Consider the following 15318-nt stretch of genomic DNA (forward strand, 5'->3'; position numbering starts at 1 on the left):
CTGACCTGCCTGTCAGGCTGCAGAGCTGAGTGAGGGACTGGACTCTAACCAAACCCAGGTGCCCTGACTCCTAACCCATCCTTCAGGCCTGAGCCCTCCCTCGCCCAGTGCCCACTAGAAGCCCCTCCGACAGCCAACACCCAAGGGCAACCCTGAGAGCCACAGGATTCTGATGGTGGGCATTGGGCAGCTGCAGAAAGTCAGGGAAGGGCATACATGGTAGGGACTGGGTCGATTCCTGTCCCGGGAACATCAGGGTGAAGCTGGGTCACCGGGCCCCCCCTCTCCCCGTATTTAGCTCCTGGTCACACACTATACACCTAAGGACCCTTCACTAAAAGCTTGTCTGACTGGGCCTCACCTAAAGCTGCAAAGATTTGCATACAGGTGGTGCTGTGTGAGCAGTCCACATGTCACAGCCTCCGCAGGGTGGTGCCTCAGTGTCACACCCACCTGGGGCACAGGGAGGGGGTGAAGCCGGTGTCCCTCACCTTCCAGGGCGGGGCGGGGGACTATGAGAGGAAAGAGAGCACCCATTCCACCTCAGCACGCCTGTCTCAGTGACGACAATTAGGACTCCAACACTTCATTCAGCTCCTCGTCTCCTCCAAGGGTTTGCTGGGACCCAGAGCTCCAGGACATGCGCTCATCACCTGAGCGCTCCACTGTACTGACCGGTGGGGTGGGGGTGGGGAGGGATATACCCCTCCAGGGTACCTCACTGCTGGGGGGAGAGGGGAGGATCAGTGGTCCATGACCCAAGGAGGTCATACAAGATGCTGGCTGAAGGGTTTGAAGCTGGTCCTCTGTTCTGAACCTGACCTTATCCTGAGACAGACCAAACAACAGGTCCCTCGGATGTTGCCTGAGCACACCTTTCACAGATGGGTCCTAAATATGTGCCTGTGGCTCATGCAGCTGGCTAGGTGGGACAGAGTACTCTTTTATCTTGTGCTAGGCACTCCAGGGACCTGCAGAGTGGCTCTAAGCTACGCATGTAGCCCTACCCTCAAGCCAGAGAGCCTTAGGCCAGCAGCATTGTGAGCTGTCACACTCCCAAGGCAGTTCTGCGTAAGAATCAGGCTGCGCACACCAAGATGACTGCCCTGAATCCCCATGATGACCTGGCCTACAGACATTCATGTCCTGAAGGCCGAGAGAGGTCTCCTCCCAACTTCCTATGGCTCAGAAGACGTGGAGAGGGTACTGGAGACAGCAGATACAGAACACCACCAGATTGGAGTTCCTGGGCAATGGGAGTGGTTCTAGTCCAGCCCCAGGCATGGCAAGGACCCTGTGTTCTGCCCAGATCAGGGAGTACACACTCTCTGGAATTGGCAGTACTGTGCCCATTTCCTCTCAACTGAGGCCTGTCTCTACTCCTGTGGACACGGTTCATGTTATGCACGTGAAGAGCAGCCCCATCCAAGGTTGAACACCTAGCCTGGTCCCCTCATGAGCTGGCTATTCTGCCTAGGCTCATGCCAGCCCACAGACAACCATCTGCCTCCCACTTGCACCATCAGGAGAGGAACAGAGGACTTATATGGAGACCTTGCTACCCTCCAAGGCACTGTTCCTCACCAAGGACACAGTGCTCAAAGCCAGCGGACATCAGTAAAAATTACACATGCTTTATTGAGTGTGCAGGGCATGAATGAGTGGATGGGATAGGCCTGTCCAGCCCCAGGGTCTCACTGGAGGCTCAGATGGGGAACCACCTGACTAAAGAACCAGGAGATAGCGAAGATAACACCCAGAGTCTTGGGAATGTCAGGGTTGTCTGCAAAGGCCTGGGCGTCATCCACATTCAGGTGGACCACTTCGATGAGTTCTCCCTCCTCAGCCAGGCCTCCGCCAGGCCCACCTCGCTGGGCATCTGTCACCTCCGCGTAGAACATGGTCTGCCTGGAGCCAGTCAGCCCTACTCCAGACCTGTCAGGTAGGACGGGGGACGCTGAGACACCATGCTGGCCCTGCCAGACACCCTGCCTTCGTGCTTCCCACTCTAGCTTCCTGGTGGTCAGAACTCTGTGTGGCTTCACCCTTCCCAAATACCACCCCACCGTGGGTATGTCCGTGTGTGTGTGTGTCTGTCTGTCTGTCTGTCTGTCTGTCTGTCTATGTGTCTGTGTGTGCCTCCTACAGTGGGGGAACCTCGTGCATGTTGGGTATGCCGGCTATTGTGTGACAGAGGTAGCCATCGAGGGCACGGAAATGATTTTTAAGATGGATTTGATATCCTGGCTGGAGCGATGGCTGAGCTACCAGTGGCTAGGCTCGCCGTCAAACTGTCAAGATGAATATGACGACATCTGACATTTAGCGGAACACAAAAAATGTCAGAGGCACCTTATGTCATGGAACCAGGACTTGTCTGACTAGCTGACTGAATTCAGCCTGAGGGAGATGCATGGATATAGAGGCCTGGTCTGATCAGGCAAGCTCACAAGAGAGCTTCATGCTCAAACTTCGAAGAGGTCTGCTAACTCTCTGCTGGCACAGAGACCAGACAAGCTGCTGTGTTGTAAGAAGACACACAGCAAGGACCTGCAGGCATCACTAAGATCTGAAAGTGGTTCCCAGTTAGCAGCTAGTCAGAAAACAGCCTCTATCCCATAGCCACAAGGATCTGCTACCTTTGCACCTGTGTGGACCGTGGAGGCGGCAGGCATCTCTGAATGCAGATTATGAGTGGGGGATCAGGGACTTTGGACACGGACTGCGCATATACAGAAGCCATGAGGTGAGAAGCAAGTGGTGTTAGAACCTGTAATAGGTCCTTAGAATCTGTGAGGCCCCTACCCAGGACTCCTGCTGTATTCAACCAGAGCCTCTGACTTCCATAACTGCTAAGGCCCAAGCCAGCCCTATCCATATCAGAGTTTTCTGACTGGCTGGGGAGCCAGGGACTGGATGTGGGGGTGGAGGTAGGGAATCTCACAGCAGGACAGTTCATGGAGGCAGGAACGAGCTGGAAGAAGTCAAATCCTCCCAGTACCCAAGAGGAGGACCCCCACCCCAGACTGACCATGCCCAGCCACTTTATCCCCACACACCCCTAAGTGAGAACCCACTTTTCTGGTAGTCATGGCTGTACCTGTGACTGAAATCAGCCAGTCTGTGCAGCCTCCGGTCTCACTTTCCCTAGCTAATGAGGGAGCTGGCCCTAGCCTAGGCTGGTTCTAATCTCATTTACAATGTAACAATAAGGGAGGCCCTGGACCCCCCTGGGCCTGGCCATCTTCGACTATCAAGGGAGTGGACTGGCTTACCTCTGGGGTAGTAGGCAGGGAACCAGTAAGTGGGTGGGCTCTGGGCTGTTTGGTCCCCATACAGGCCACAGGGACAGCTGCTCTGATGTCATTCAGCCTCACTCTCAGTCACGCTTCCTCACAGACATACCCTCCTCTTCGAAGTATAAATGGATAGGGTGTTCACTGTCCAGAACACTCACCGGCTGTCCAGTATCGTCTTCAGTCAGGACACAGCCAGAGAGAGGTCCTTCCTGCCTATGAAACCTCTGAACTGTCTACCAGGACATCTACACAGGCACACAGACAGACAGACAGACAGACAGACAGACAGACAGACAGACAGACACACACAGAGAGAGACAGACACACAGACAGACACACAGACACATAGACACACACAGATAGACACACAGGCACACAGACAGACAGACACACACATACACACACAGATAGACACACAGACACATGCACACTTCTTCAGTCAGGACACAGCCAGAGAGAGGTCCTTCCTGCCTATGAAACCTCTGAACTGTCTACCAGTACATCTACACAGACACACACAGACACACACCCACACAGACACACACCCACACAGACACACACCCACACAGACACACAGACAGACACACGCACGCATGCACGCATGCATGCACGCATGCACACAAACTTCCCTCCTGCCGTCTATCCCTGTCTGTCCCACACACAGGCCAGATTCCTATCACGGTCAGGCTCCTTAGGTTCCCCCTGACCTAAACACTGCCATGTTGGAAGTTGAAGGGTTCAGGCATTACTGGCTGTCCACATGGAGGATATAGCATAGGACACAGGCCAGCCCTCCAGAAGTAAGATAATGAACACTCTGGATCCACCGCTTGGTGCTACAGGGTGAGGTCACCAGGGATGGAGGCAGGAGGGCCCTGGCTCCGTTAAGTGTGCCAGGAGAGAGGTGGCAGGGACTCTGGTCCTTCTTGGTTGAAGGTGGTCAGAAGTACACAGCCTTGTTGGGGGGTGACAGGCACCATGCGACCTTTTTTCAGCCCTAAGATCTCAGCAGGGGTCAGGAATGCACACAACATCCTAAGGCAAGGGGTAGCTTCCCATTTGAGGAAGGAAGCCCTGGTTGGCCGCCTGAGGGAGGCATGAGTGGCTGGCACCTGGGCTTCAGTAGGGGTAGTCCCTCCTCCTTCTCCTCCCCAGGACTCGTCCTTCCCTCATTCCTGAGCCACCGGCTGAGAACAGAGCTGTGACTCACCCCACCCCCAGCGCCCGGTGCTTAATCCCACAGGAAGTGGGGCATCTGTCGACAGCAGCTGCCACCCGGAGCCCAACCCCACATGGCTGGGGCTGAAGGGTAGGGGCACGGGGTTAGCAAGCTCCAGAACCAGCCTCAGGTCTGGCTCAGCCTAGGATCTGAGGCATGGTCCACCAACCCTCTTCTAGTCCCATGCTTGTACGCCCTTGGGGACAGGGTTCTCATCCACGGCCCCTCTTATCCCTTGGACCACACTTGATAGCATTCCACCCTGCCGAGCCTCCTTACATGTACGTGGCAACTCTGCGTAGATCGGCGGGGACCAGGTGATAGCCACACTCTTCCCAAGCCTCCTTGCAGGCCACTTCTTCCAGTGAGAGCTCAGGCTGGTCCACAATACCGGCACAGAGTTCCACCATCACTCCCGCTGAGCCAGGCAGTATTTGCTGAAGCTCTTGGGGCTGGTCCTGGTCCACAGATGTCAGAGACCCTGGGAAGTGACGCTCTACCTCGCCTGCATAGACAGCTGGTATGGGGGGGTGGGGGGAGACACAGCCACAGGGTGGTCACCTCAGAGTAGTCTACTCTGGGCCAGGCATCTCTTGCTGGACCTCAGTTTCCCCTGTAGCCACCACAGCATCAGCATCCAGACCCTCAGGATCAAGGAAGGGCCTCATCTCTTTCAAGCATGCTATAATTCCCCTGTTCCTGATTCCTGTCCACCCAGCTGGTCTCACCTGGCCGGAACTGCTTCACCAACACCAGGCTTCTCTGAGAAGAGTTGAACATGAGAATCGTCACACTGAGTGGGGGAAACAGAACTCAATAAAGACACATCCCCCTCTCCTCAGAGCCCTGGTTTCCATCCTGCTATTCTCTCTTCCCATGACAGGCCTTGCTCAGATGGGAAGACCACACAGTCAGGCTAGGGCCCTGACCTGTTATGTTCCAGCTCACGGGAGAGGGGCAGGGGAGACAACATATTGGGCAGCTGGGAAAGTGGAGGCCCCTGCTGGCCAGTTTCCCAACTGTCACACCCTCATGCTCTGGATCCTGAGGAAGATCAGTAGATCTTACTAAGGGCCTGGTGTTCCCAGCCACTACCTGACTTAGCCAGCAGGCCTCAGGGACATGAGAGTCAGAGACTGGGTGTCGGAAGACACCAAAAAGAGCAGGAACTGGGGAGTTCCTCGGTGGCCAGGCCAGCCCCTCTCACCTGTCATGTGTCTTCATAAAGTCCCAGGACTTCTGGACGCCATCCTGAAAGAGACAGGGTAGCAATCAGGAAGGGTGAGTGGCTGCCACCAACAGATGGAGATGCACAGGGGTCAGACAGACCCATTGTAGCAGCTCCCAGCAGGGAGGCCTACTGCCTGCCTGCACCCTTCAGGAATGGGGACTTGGAGCAGGTGGAGGAGATTGCCCGGGAGGTCAGGATAGCCTGATGTTCTGGGAAAGGTAAGGCAGAAAACTTTGGCAAAGGGCAGGAAAGGCATTTCATGAGGACAAAGGACAGAGGCCTGTGCCGCCACCAAGTGTGGGGAGGAGCTCGGAGGACACAGGAAAAGCAGATGAGATACCCTTAGGCAGGGCAGGGAGGATTCCAGGTGGGCAGAGCAGAAGTCACGCACTCATTGCCGAAGCTCCCGTGCGCCACCGGACAGCTTACGCTGCAGCGGCGGATCTGCGCATGTCAGATGGATGGTAAATACTTGCCCCGCCCTCTTTCAGGCTCGCGTTATCTCTTACACATCCCATAGTCCTGCTGTCCCTGCATGTAGGGTAGCACTCAAGAAATAGATAAGGGGGTTGGGGATTTAGCTCAGTGGTAGAGCACTTGCCTAGCAAGCGCAAGGCCCTGGGTTCGGTTCTCAGCTTCAGAAAAAAAAAAAAAAAACGGGAAAAAAAAAAAGAAATAGATAAGGGGGGCACCCAGAAAGGGCGTCAACGGTGCTTTGTATACAAGGTTAGAAAGATCCCACCATCCCCACAATCCCCAGCATCAAAATGCCACTTGGAAAGACAGTTTGTCTCCTAGGACTGGAGCCAGCATTCCTTCCTGAAGGATCTCTGCTGGTGGGGCGGACTTGCTTAGTCCACCTCTGGGTCATTCATGAGCCCTGCCTAGCCCACCACAGATGCCGGGGCTCCATCCAATCTGCATAAAAAGACAGAGGCCTGGGTCCCAGAGACAGTGTGTTGCCAGGCAACAATTTGAGAGGACAGACAAACAGAGATTGAAGACAGCCACAGGGCTTCCTCGTGTTGGTCTACAGGTGGAGAAAGGTAGACGAGAGAGTCTCACAGGTAGAGATCTCAAATCAGAGAGGTAGACTTGAGCCAGCAGGGAGAGAGATCCTGAGAGGGCAGCATCAGTCTGGTTTCCAGGGGGAGACAAGAGCCAATGTCCCGGGTAGGTCAGGCTGCCCAGGAGGCCGCTGAAGCACCACCTCAAGAGGCGAGCCCAGGCCTGCCCGATCTCCAGCCACCCAGGCAGGCTCCAAAGAAAGCTACCTGCCCAGGCTGCAGTGAGCCTGCCTGTCTTGCCTGCCCCCACGGCTTCCCTTCAGGTGTCACCCTAGGTGACTTCCAAGGACCCTCTTGACTCAGGGTCAAACACTTTGTCAGAACTGTGGGAAGGGCCACAGAAGCTGAAATTGGCCTTGGAAGGGAAAGACAGTTCTAGAATGTGGCAGTGGACCCATGTTGTATAGGGCAGGCCATTGCTGCTCTTGGTCAGTTAAAGGCTGCAGATCCCCCTACCCATGGCAAACACAGCCCAGCCCGGTGTCCCTCAGCTCCCAAGGAAATGCTGCCTGGCCCATTCAGCTATGACTATGGCGGGGCCACTGCCTGCTCAACGGGGCTCTGGTTACCAATGCCATCAGTCTAAGTGTGCTGGCGGACTGCCAGCCAAGTCTGCAAAGCCACCCCACAGCACTTCCCAGGAAGTGGGGGGAGAGTGAACTAGCCTGGGCCATCCACTGCCCATCAGAACTCCAGGTGCTGGGTATGTAAGAGTCCCAGTGGCCACCCATGTCACCAGCCAGTGAAAGGGAAAAGGATCCTGACCTCCGTGTCTCGTCTCTACCCTTTGTTCCTCAATGAATCCAACTGCTCCCTCAAGCCTATACTACCTCTGCTGCACCTAGGGGTAGGGGGGAAAGACCTCCATACAGCAAACACACCAGAGCCAAGGGGATTTTCAGGCTGGGGGCCACAACACTGTCGAGGGATGGAGAGCTGGACAAATGCCAAGCCCTGGGTGGTTTGATCTAAGCTGAAACCCAGGCAGGGTTACGTTGATGAGGTCAGGAAAACAGTGTGTATCAGACCACATAGAGAGTGGAAATAGGTAATGTGCCAGAGGCCTGCTAGGCAGGGCTACGCAGGGTAGGGGAGAGAGAAGACCACACGGTAAGGGGAAAGAGAAGAGGCAGCAAGTAGGTTCAACAAATGTTTTCTGTGTACCTACTATGTACCCCCACGGTGCCATGTGAGATAGTTATGTATGGCCCTGTTGTTCTGGGAGACACCTGGGAACTACGAAAGGCTGAGGAGGCTTCTTCCAGACAGCATACTTTCTGTTAAGGCTTGAAGGAGGAGCTTGAAAGAAGGCGCAAAGGAGGGTTTCTGCAAATGTGGGGTTTCCCAAGAGTTCTTCCTGCCCCGATACCCAAAGATCAAGGGGTCTAACTGCATGAAAGTATCGACAGGCGGTCAGAAATGGAGGGCCAGTCAAATCTTGGAGGAAAGAGAGATTCTCCTCGCATGCCCTTCCCAGGCCATTCCGGGTGGACTGACCCGCGGTCAGGACTGCAGGAGGGCGGAGCTCAAGCTCTGAGAATCCGCTCAGGGCGGAGGCTTGAGCTCGGGGGCGGGGCCGGGCCTGCAACGCAGGGGTTTGGGGGTGAGCACGCGGAGACATGCGAGCGGGGCGGATCACCTGGCGGTAGTGCAGCGTGAGAGGCCGCAGGTAGGGCGAATGGGCACAGAGACCCACGGCCACCCCCTCGATGCGCTCCATGGTGGCGCGGAGCAGTGTCTTCCGCGGATCCAAGCAGGCGGGCGTGTCTACGCACTTCTGGGCATGCCCAGTTCACGCGCGGGGCGGGCCGGAAGGCGGGCCACAGAGTCCAGGTAGCACCTGCAGAGTGCTGCACGCGAGGGAGGTGCTTTCAGATAAGTGCCCTACATAAAGTGGACACGAACTGGGTAGGGTGGAGGAGGGCTTCGAGGTACATGAAGCCTCCAACGGGTAGGAATCAGAGGGGATCACCGTGGTAGGTGAACTGAGCAGGTGTCTGCTTGGCCCGGGTTAGTAACAACCCCACTCCCTTCCCAAGTCTGGGGAGTCAGGGTGACCACTGGAGCATACAGAAGGGGCGAATAGGAAGAAGACTTCTCTCAGAACAAATCTTAAGAGAAAAGGCTGGTGAAGGGAGACTCCAGGAAAGCCCCAGCCCATATAGAGCTGACCTGACCCTGTCTGAGAGAAAGTGCGACTTCCTGTCTCTGACTGTTCTTCACAGAGGCCATGTTGCTCCTTAGCGCACTACACACATTTACAGCAGCTAGTCAGGGCCCCATACCTGCTCCATCACAGTGTCAATCCAGATGCATCTAAAGTTCCAGGCCACTCCAAATTCCACGGGAGATGACTTCCCTATATGGGACAGACACATGGTTCACAGAGCCATTCTTAAAGACTACACCACACACAGACACACACCACACAACCCCCCACACGTCCCCCTCCATACACACCACACACACACACCACACCCCCACACACACCACACACACACACACCACAGACATTCTCTCTCTCTCACACACACACACACTACACACATACTCACACAACACACACACTCACACACCACACACACACTCACACACCACACACACCCCCACATTCACACACACACACATGTTCACACACCCACACTCCACATTCACACACACATACACACACTCACACACCACACACACATTCACACACACACCACACTCACACACACACACTCTCACACACCCCACATTCACACACACACACATTCACACACGCACACTCCACATTCACACTCACACACCACACACACATTCACACACACACCACACTCAAACACACTCACACACACACACTCACACACACCACACACACACACCCCACATTCACACACACACATTCACACACCCACACTCCACATTCACACACACATACACACACTCACACACCACACACACATTCACACACCACACTCACACACACACACTCTCACACACCCCACATTCACACACACACACATTCACACACGCACACTCCACATTCACACTCACACACCACACACACATTCACACACACATTCACACACACATTCACACACACACCACACACACACTCACACACACACACTCTCTCACACACCCCACATTCACACACACACACACACACACACCCCTCTCCTAAAGTACTGTTCTTTCCAGCTTTGGCCTGGCCACCTAGTGTCCTGGAGGTCGGAGTGACTACCAACCAAGAGCTCCTTTAGTCCCCACAGCCAAAGCCCTCGTAGGTGTCTTCCGGAATCTCAGAGGCCTCCTAGTAGACCCTGTCTCCCTAGAGTGTGTGCAGACAGTAGGGACCAGTCACAGAGTTCTCACTGCCATAACCAGCAGTTCAGACAAAGGTAGAGACTAAAGGGCCCAGTATCACTTAGCTGGGGGCTACCTGCACTCACTAGGCCTGCCTAGGAGGAAAACAGGAAGCCCCCACAACTTTACAGAGCCTTGTAGGGGAAAGTCACATTTGACTGTTAGTATAAACTGAGGTGGCCTAGATTTCTGGTATCCGTGGGTCACAGCAAAGGGCTACCTGTGTACAGGAGCAAGAAATATGTCTGTTCAGGGGGCTTTGGCCAGGGTCCAGAGTGGCTGCTCGATAGATGGTCATGGTCACCATGGAAGCAACGCAGGAGCATGGATGGAGAGGGGTTTGTCAGAAGGGGGTGGGTGGGGTGGGAAGGCACCATGTGGCCAGTGCCCAAGACAAGAGAAGCCACCTCTGTGCTTGGCAAGCTGCTTCCCGGAGTTCCAAAGACCGCCCCCACCCCACTGAACTCATGTCCAGCCCAGTGCAGGCAGCCCGAGACAAGAGGCCGCAAGTCAGCATTATGCCCATCCATCTGTTGGCTTTCAGCAAGACAAACTTCTACAGAGTCAGTTCAGGATGCTGGGGCTCCCACACAGTGTCCCTGGCTGGGGTTCAGGAGTCTCCAGACTTGCCCCTCAGATCCTAGAAAGGCCCACTCTGGTGTGCGGTTTATCCCCTACCTTCAAAACCAGCATCGTTGGCTCCCTGCCCTCTAACCATTCTGCTGGTCTCTGGGCTCTGCCTCCATCCCCTCAGGATAAAATGATCACCTCTGGGGCCCACCCTCACCTCAGGCTCCTCAAGCACTCACATCTATAACATCCTCTCTGCTTCTTTAGGGAACACAAAGCAAGCACACAGTAGGGCAGGTCCTATACCCATGGAGCTGTTGGGCACAGATGGTCTGACCTCTGCTGGCTCAGGGAGGGAAGATGCTCTTGGGCACTGCTCAGGGTCTGGGCGTGTCTAGATGGGTGCTGGGCTCTGCCAAGGTTCAGCGTTCGTCTAGTGGGGTGATAGGAAGCCTGTAGGTCTGAAGACTTAAGGATCCCAAGACGCAGGGTGGCTGGCAGGAAGGACGGGGTCAAGACTAGGAGACCAGGTAACTGGAACACAAAGGCTTCATAGTGTTTGTAAACTGGGAGAGCGGAGGCCCTGCCCCTACCCTCCTGTGTCAGCTGTGGCAGAGCAGACACATCTGTGAGACACAGCTACCCTCAGCTCTGTGCCACCCAACAGTCCCCATTCCAAACAGCAGTCGCTTGCTGGAGTGTGCACGGACAAAGGTGACCGGCTGGATCAGCTTCCTCCAGCACCTGCAGGTTGCTTTGCTGACCGTCTCCAGGGGCCACCTCCACCAACCTGAAGGTCACTGAAGGCTTTATGGAACCTCACTTCGGTCCGCCTCCCTGTGCTGGACAAGGGCCTGAGTACTGTGTTGGCTGGACCTTTCAAGTACCTGTGTGTTTGCTCGTGGGTGACTGGGCTAGAGTTGCCAAGGAACGAGGGATACAAGGCCAAAGTCAAAATGACTTCCAGAATGGAGAGAGGTGAAGCTGCTGGCCCCAGTGGGTGGGTGGGGCTAAGGCTGGTGCAGCTCTCTACGGCTGTCTTTTCCAGCGTTTGGATGTTTTACCAAGCAAGATTCCACCCGCCCGACCTCCTCTTTTCTCGGTCTTTTGAAGGGTCTGGAACTCCTAATCCATCGCCAGGCGCCTCTGAGTGCTAGCATTAGAGTTCTGAGCAACCATCCTGGACGCAGGACAGATAAAAGTGTTTGCTGTTAGGTGGTGCAAGCCCGAGGACCTGCGTTCAATCTTTGGGCCCAAATAGAAGTAGGAGAGAAGGGCTGGAGAGATGGCTCAGCGGTTAAGAGCACTGACTGCTCTTCCAGAGGTCCTGAGTTCAATTCCCAGCAACCACATGGTGGCTCACAACCATCTGTAATGGGATCCGATGCCCTCTTCTGGTGTGTCTGAAGACAGCTACAGTGCACTCACAGACATAAAATAAATAAATGAATAAATAAATCTTAAAAGTTGCTCTCTAGGGGTTGGGGATTTAGCTCAGTGGTAGAGCACTTGCCTAGCAAGCACAAGGCCCTGGGTTCGGTCCCCAGCTCCGAAAAGAAAAAAAAAAAAAGAAAAAAAAAAGTTGCTCTCTGACCCCCACAGGCTGTATGACACCACCTCACCCCACCATCACACACATACCTGTGTGTATGGCCACGCATGCCCTCATAGTTGCTGGGGTCTTCCTATGGTCTATCTACCTTTTTTTTTTATCTTCCCTCCCACCCCAAGAGCTGCTGAGATTATAGATGTGTACCTGGCTGCTGTGTGGGTGCTGGGATCTGAACTCATGCTCGTGTAGGGAGCACTTTACCCACTGAGCCATCTCTTTAACCCCTCAGACAGGTTTTCAAGGGGGAGTAGACAGGCCCCTTACTACCAGCCTTGGCCTCAGCCTCCCTGAGCACGTCTCGGGTATGCGTGCATACTCTCAGACAGGCTTTATGAAGACTTGCAGCAAGCTTCCGAGAGTTAAGAGTGGAGGACGGAGAATCAGGATATTACACAGGTTTTCTGGCCCAAACAGCTGGTCGGAGGCCAGCGGAGCAAAAGCAGGTTGTGCCCTTCTACTCTGGGGTGGAGTCTGGGGCTTTGGCCTCTTCTGACTGTGAGGCATCTCAAGGGACATGGGTGTCTACGGCAAAAGAATGGAGTTGGAGCCTTCCCAGGCACCAAACACAAAATTGATTCAAATGGCTCAGAGGCTTGGACAAAAGAGCCGAGGTTAAAACTCAGGGGTGGGGGGAGGGTGGCGGGGAAGGACAGAAATTCATGACGTTTAACTTGTCAGTGACAACCGAAAGGAAAACAGGCGGACTGGACTTCATGAAAATGTAAACTGTTGGTGCACTGGGACGTGACCGTGAGTGGACGAGTGGGTAGACAGACGGGTGCTGGGTGCCACGGTCTATCGCTAGGCCTCACTGGGATGGCAACATAGGCAGTGCCATGTAGGAGGAGAATGAAATAAGCAGGCAGCAGAGCCATGCGCCTCCATCCATGGGAGGTCCCTGGAGTAGTAGCTTGGTAGATGCAGGAGACAGAATGGGGGAGGGGAGGTGCCTGGGGGAGGTGCTGGGAAGTCACAGATTGGGACGGTATTTTAGTTTGGGATGATTGCAGGGTTCTGGGAGTGAACACAATGACACCGAGCTTAATGCCACCGAACTGCACACTTATAAGTGTCTACAATGCCCAGGTCGGGTGGCACACCCCTTTCGTCCCAGCCCTTGGAGGCAGAGGCAGGCAAGTCTACAGGAAGGAGTTCAAGGTCAGCCTGCTCTTCATACCGAGTTCCAGGACAGCCAGGACTACACAGAGAAGCCCCGTCTTGAACCACCCCACCCCCAAAAGGGGGATTTAGGATGGAACCTGTAGTCCCACCCAGGAGGTGCAGCAGTTCAAAGCTAACACCTGCTATGTGAGACACTGTCTTAAAACAAACTTAAAAAGTGACTGTAATCGATGTTGGGTGTGCTTTAAAAAAAAAATAGTCTACAGTCCCAAGGAAACTCAGACCCTTGAATTTTCAGCAGTCCTCCTCCCTCTGAGTCCCAGGTTAAAGTGCTGGGGTAACAGGCGTGTGTCGCACAGGTGCCACCCATCAACGGTGAATGAGCCATGGAAGAAGTCGCCAGCTGTGTTTTTTTTACTGAGGACATAAAGCACTGCTTTTAGTTTTGCCGTGGCATGTATTACTTTCTCGATTAGAAAGAATCATTCTGAAACACTAAGACGACGAGCGCTGACTGGTGCGGCGTACGGCCATGGAGACATTGTGAGGCCGTGAGAGGTCCGTGGCTATTGTGTGGCAGGGTGGATTTTGTGTCAGAGGTGAAGCAGAAGATGGCAGGTGGCGGGGATCCCAGGGAGACCTAGGAGCGAGGTAGCAGGGAAGGGACGGAGCAACATGTTGGACCCCGGACACCTTAGCTGTGCCCTCCACTCCTAAGAGGTAAGATGAGGCCTCCCCATCATATCCCCCGGGGCATCGTAGCTGCTCTCACCCCTCCTAGTGTGTTCTAGAAGGCTCTCGTTGAACAAGTGCCCAGCTCTGGGCTCCTCCTTAGAGCCACCTCTCTTGGTGAATCTGTCCCAAAATGTCTAGTCTTCTAACCCATGCTGCTGCCCCCGGGTCCCTTTCAGGCCCCCCTCCAGCACACAGGGCATGGTCCTGCATTCGGCACTTGGCCCTGGCTCCCTCCAGCTGGCCACCTGTTTCCGTGAGCTGACCCCCCCCCCCACATGTCACAGTAGACTCTGGGTCTCCAGGAGACAGCTGTGTTGTGGACTCTGGAACCAGGAGCCCCACGTCTCTCTGCGTGCTCTCACCTGTCCTCATTGACGCTGTCTAAGGAAGTCTGGTGACACCAGAGGGGCCTGAGAGTGCAGGGGGTGCACCCATGTCGCATACACCGGCTGGGCCAAGCCTGGTGGTGCAAATGAACATGAGACCTGGGGGTACTGAAAGCTTTTTTTTTTTTTTAAAGATTTATTCATTTATTATATATAAGTACACTGTAGCTGTCTTCAGATACACCAGAAGAGGGCATCGGCTCTCTTTACAGGTGGTTGTGAGCCACCATGTGGTTGCTGGGAATTGAACTCAGGACCTCTGGAAGAGTAGTCGGGTACTCTTAACCGCTGAGCCATCTCTCCAGCCTGCTACTGATAGCTTTAACCTGCGGCTGAAGCAGGCCCAGGTTCTCCCTGGCCAGCTTCGGAGAGTCTACTGGTGGACCTCGGTGGTGTGGATATTGTAGACAGGTGGCCAGGATCTGGGCTTTACATGAAGCTTGGAGGATAGAGCTTGGAGAGGTGAAAACAGGGGTGTCCCTTTCCCTGCTGGGATGCCCAGACAGCCTGGGGCATACCCAGACAGAGTAGAGGTGCTGGGGGCAAGGGACCAGCCCACCTGGATCACTACTTAACTTCTACCCTGCACTGCTCTATGGGTGTTGACAGGGGGCGCCAGCATCCCCAACTTCCTTTGAGGCCTTGAGTCTTCTGCCGTCTGTAAGTTATCTCAGTCACAGGTGAGCATCCGAGGGCCAGGTGACAGCTACTCTACTCTGCCCCTCTCCA

The 15318-nt window shown here is 54.7% G+C and overlaps 1 protein-coding gene across 1 annotated transcript; it reads right to left on the reverse strand.

Annotated features, from left to right (window-relative positions):
* Nucleotides 1–1619: 1619 nt before the first annotated feature.
* On the reverse strand, nucleotides 1620–8608 carry Nudt14 (nudix hydrolase 14). The gene is made up of 5 exons (NM_001106760.1): nucleotides 8456–8608; nucleotides 5726–5769; nucleotides 5247–5311; nucleotides 4798–5035; nucleotides 1620–1935 (listed from the first exon to the last, which is right to left on the reverse strand). The coding sequence occupies exons 1-5, from the start codon at nucleotides 8534–8536 to the stop codon at nucleotides 1695–1697; spliced, it is 669 nt and encodes a 222-aa protein (NP_001100230.1). The 5' UTR covers nucleotides 8537–8608; the 3' UTR covers nucleotides 1620–1694.
* Between the last annotated feature and the right edge of the window lie 6710 nt (nucleotides 8609–15318).

This window comes from Rattus norvegicus, chromosome 6 (assembly GCF_036323735.1).
Source record: "Rattus norvegicus strain BN/NHsdMcwi chromosome 6, GRCr8, whole genome shotgun sequence".
In the NCBI taxonomy this organism is placed as follows: domain Eukaryota; kingdom Metazoa; phylum Chordata; class Mammalia; order Rodentia; family Muridae; genus Rattus; species Rattus norvegicus.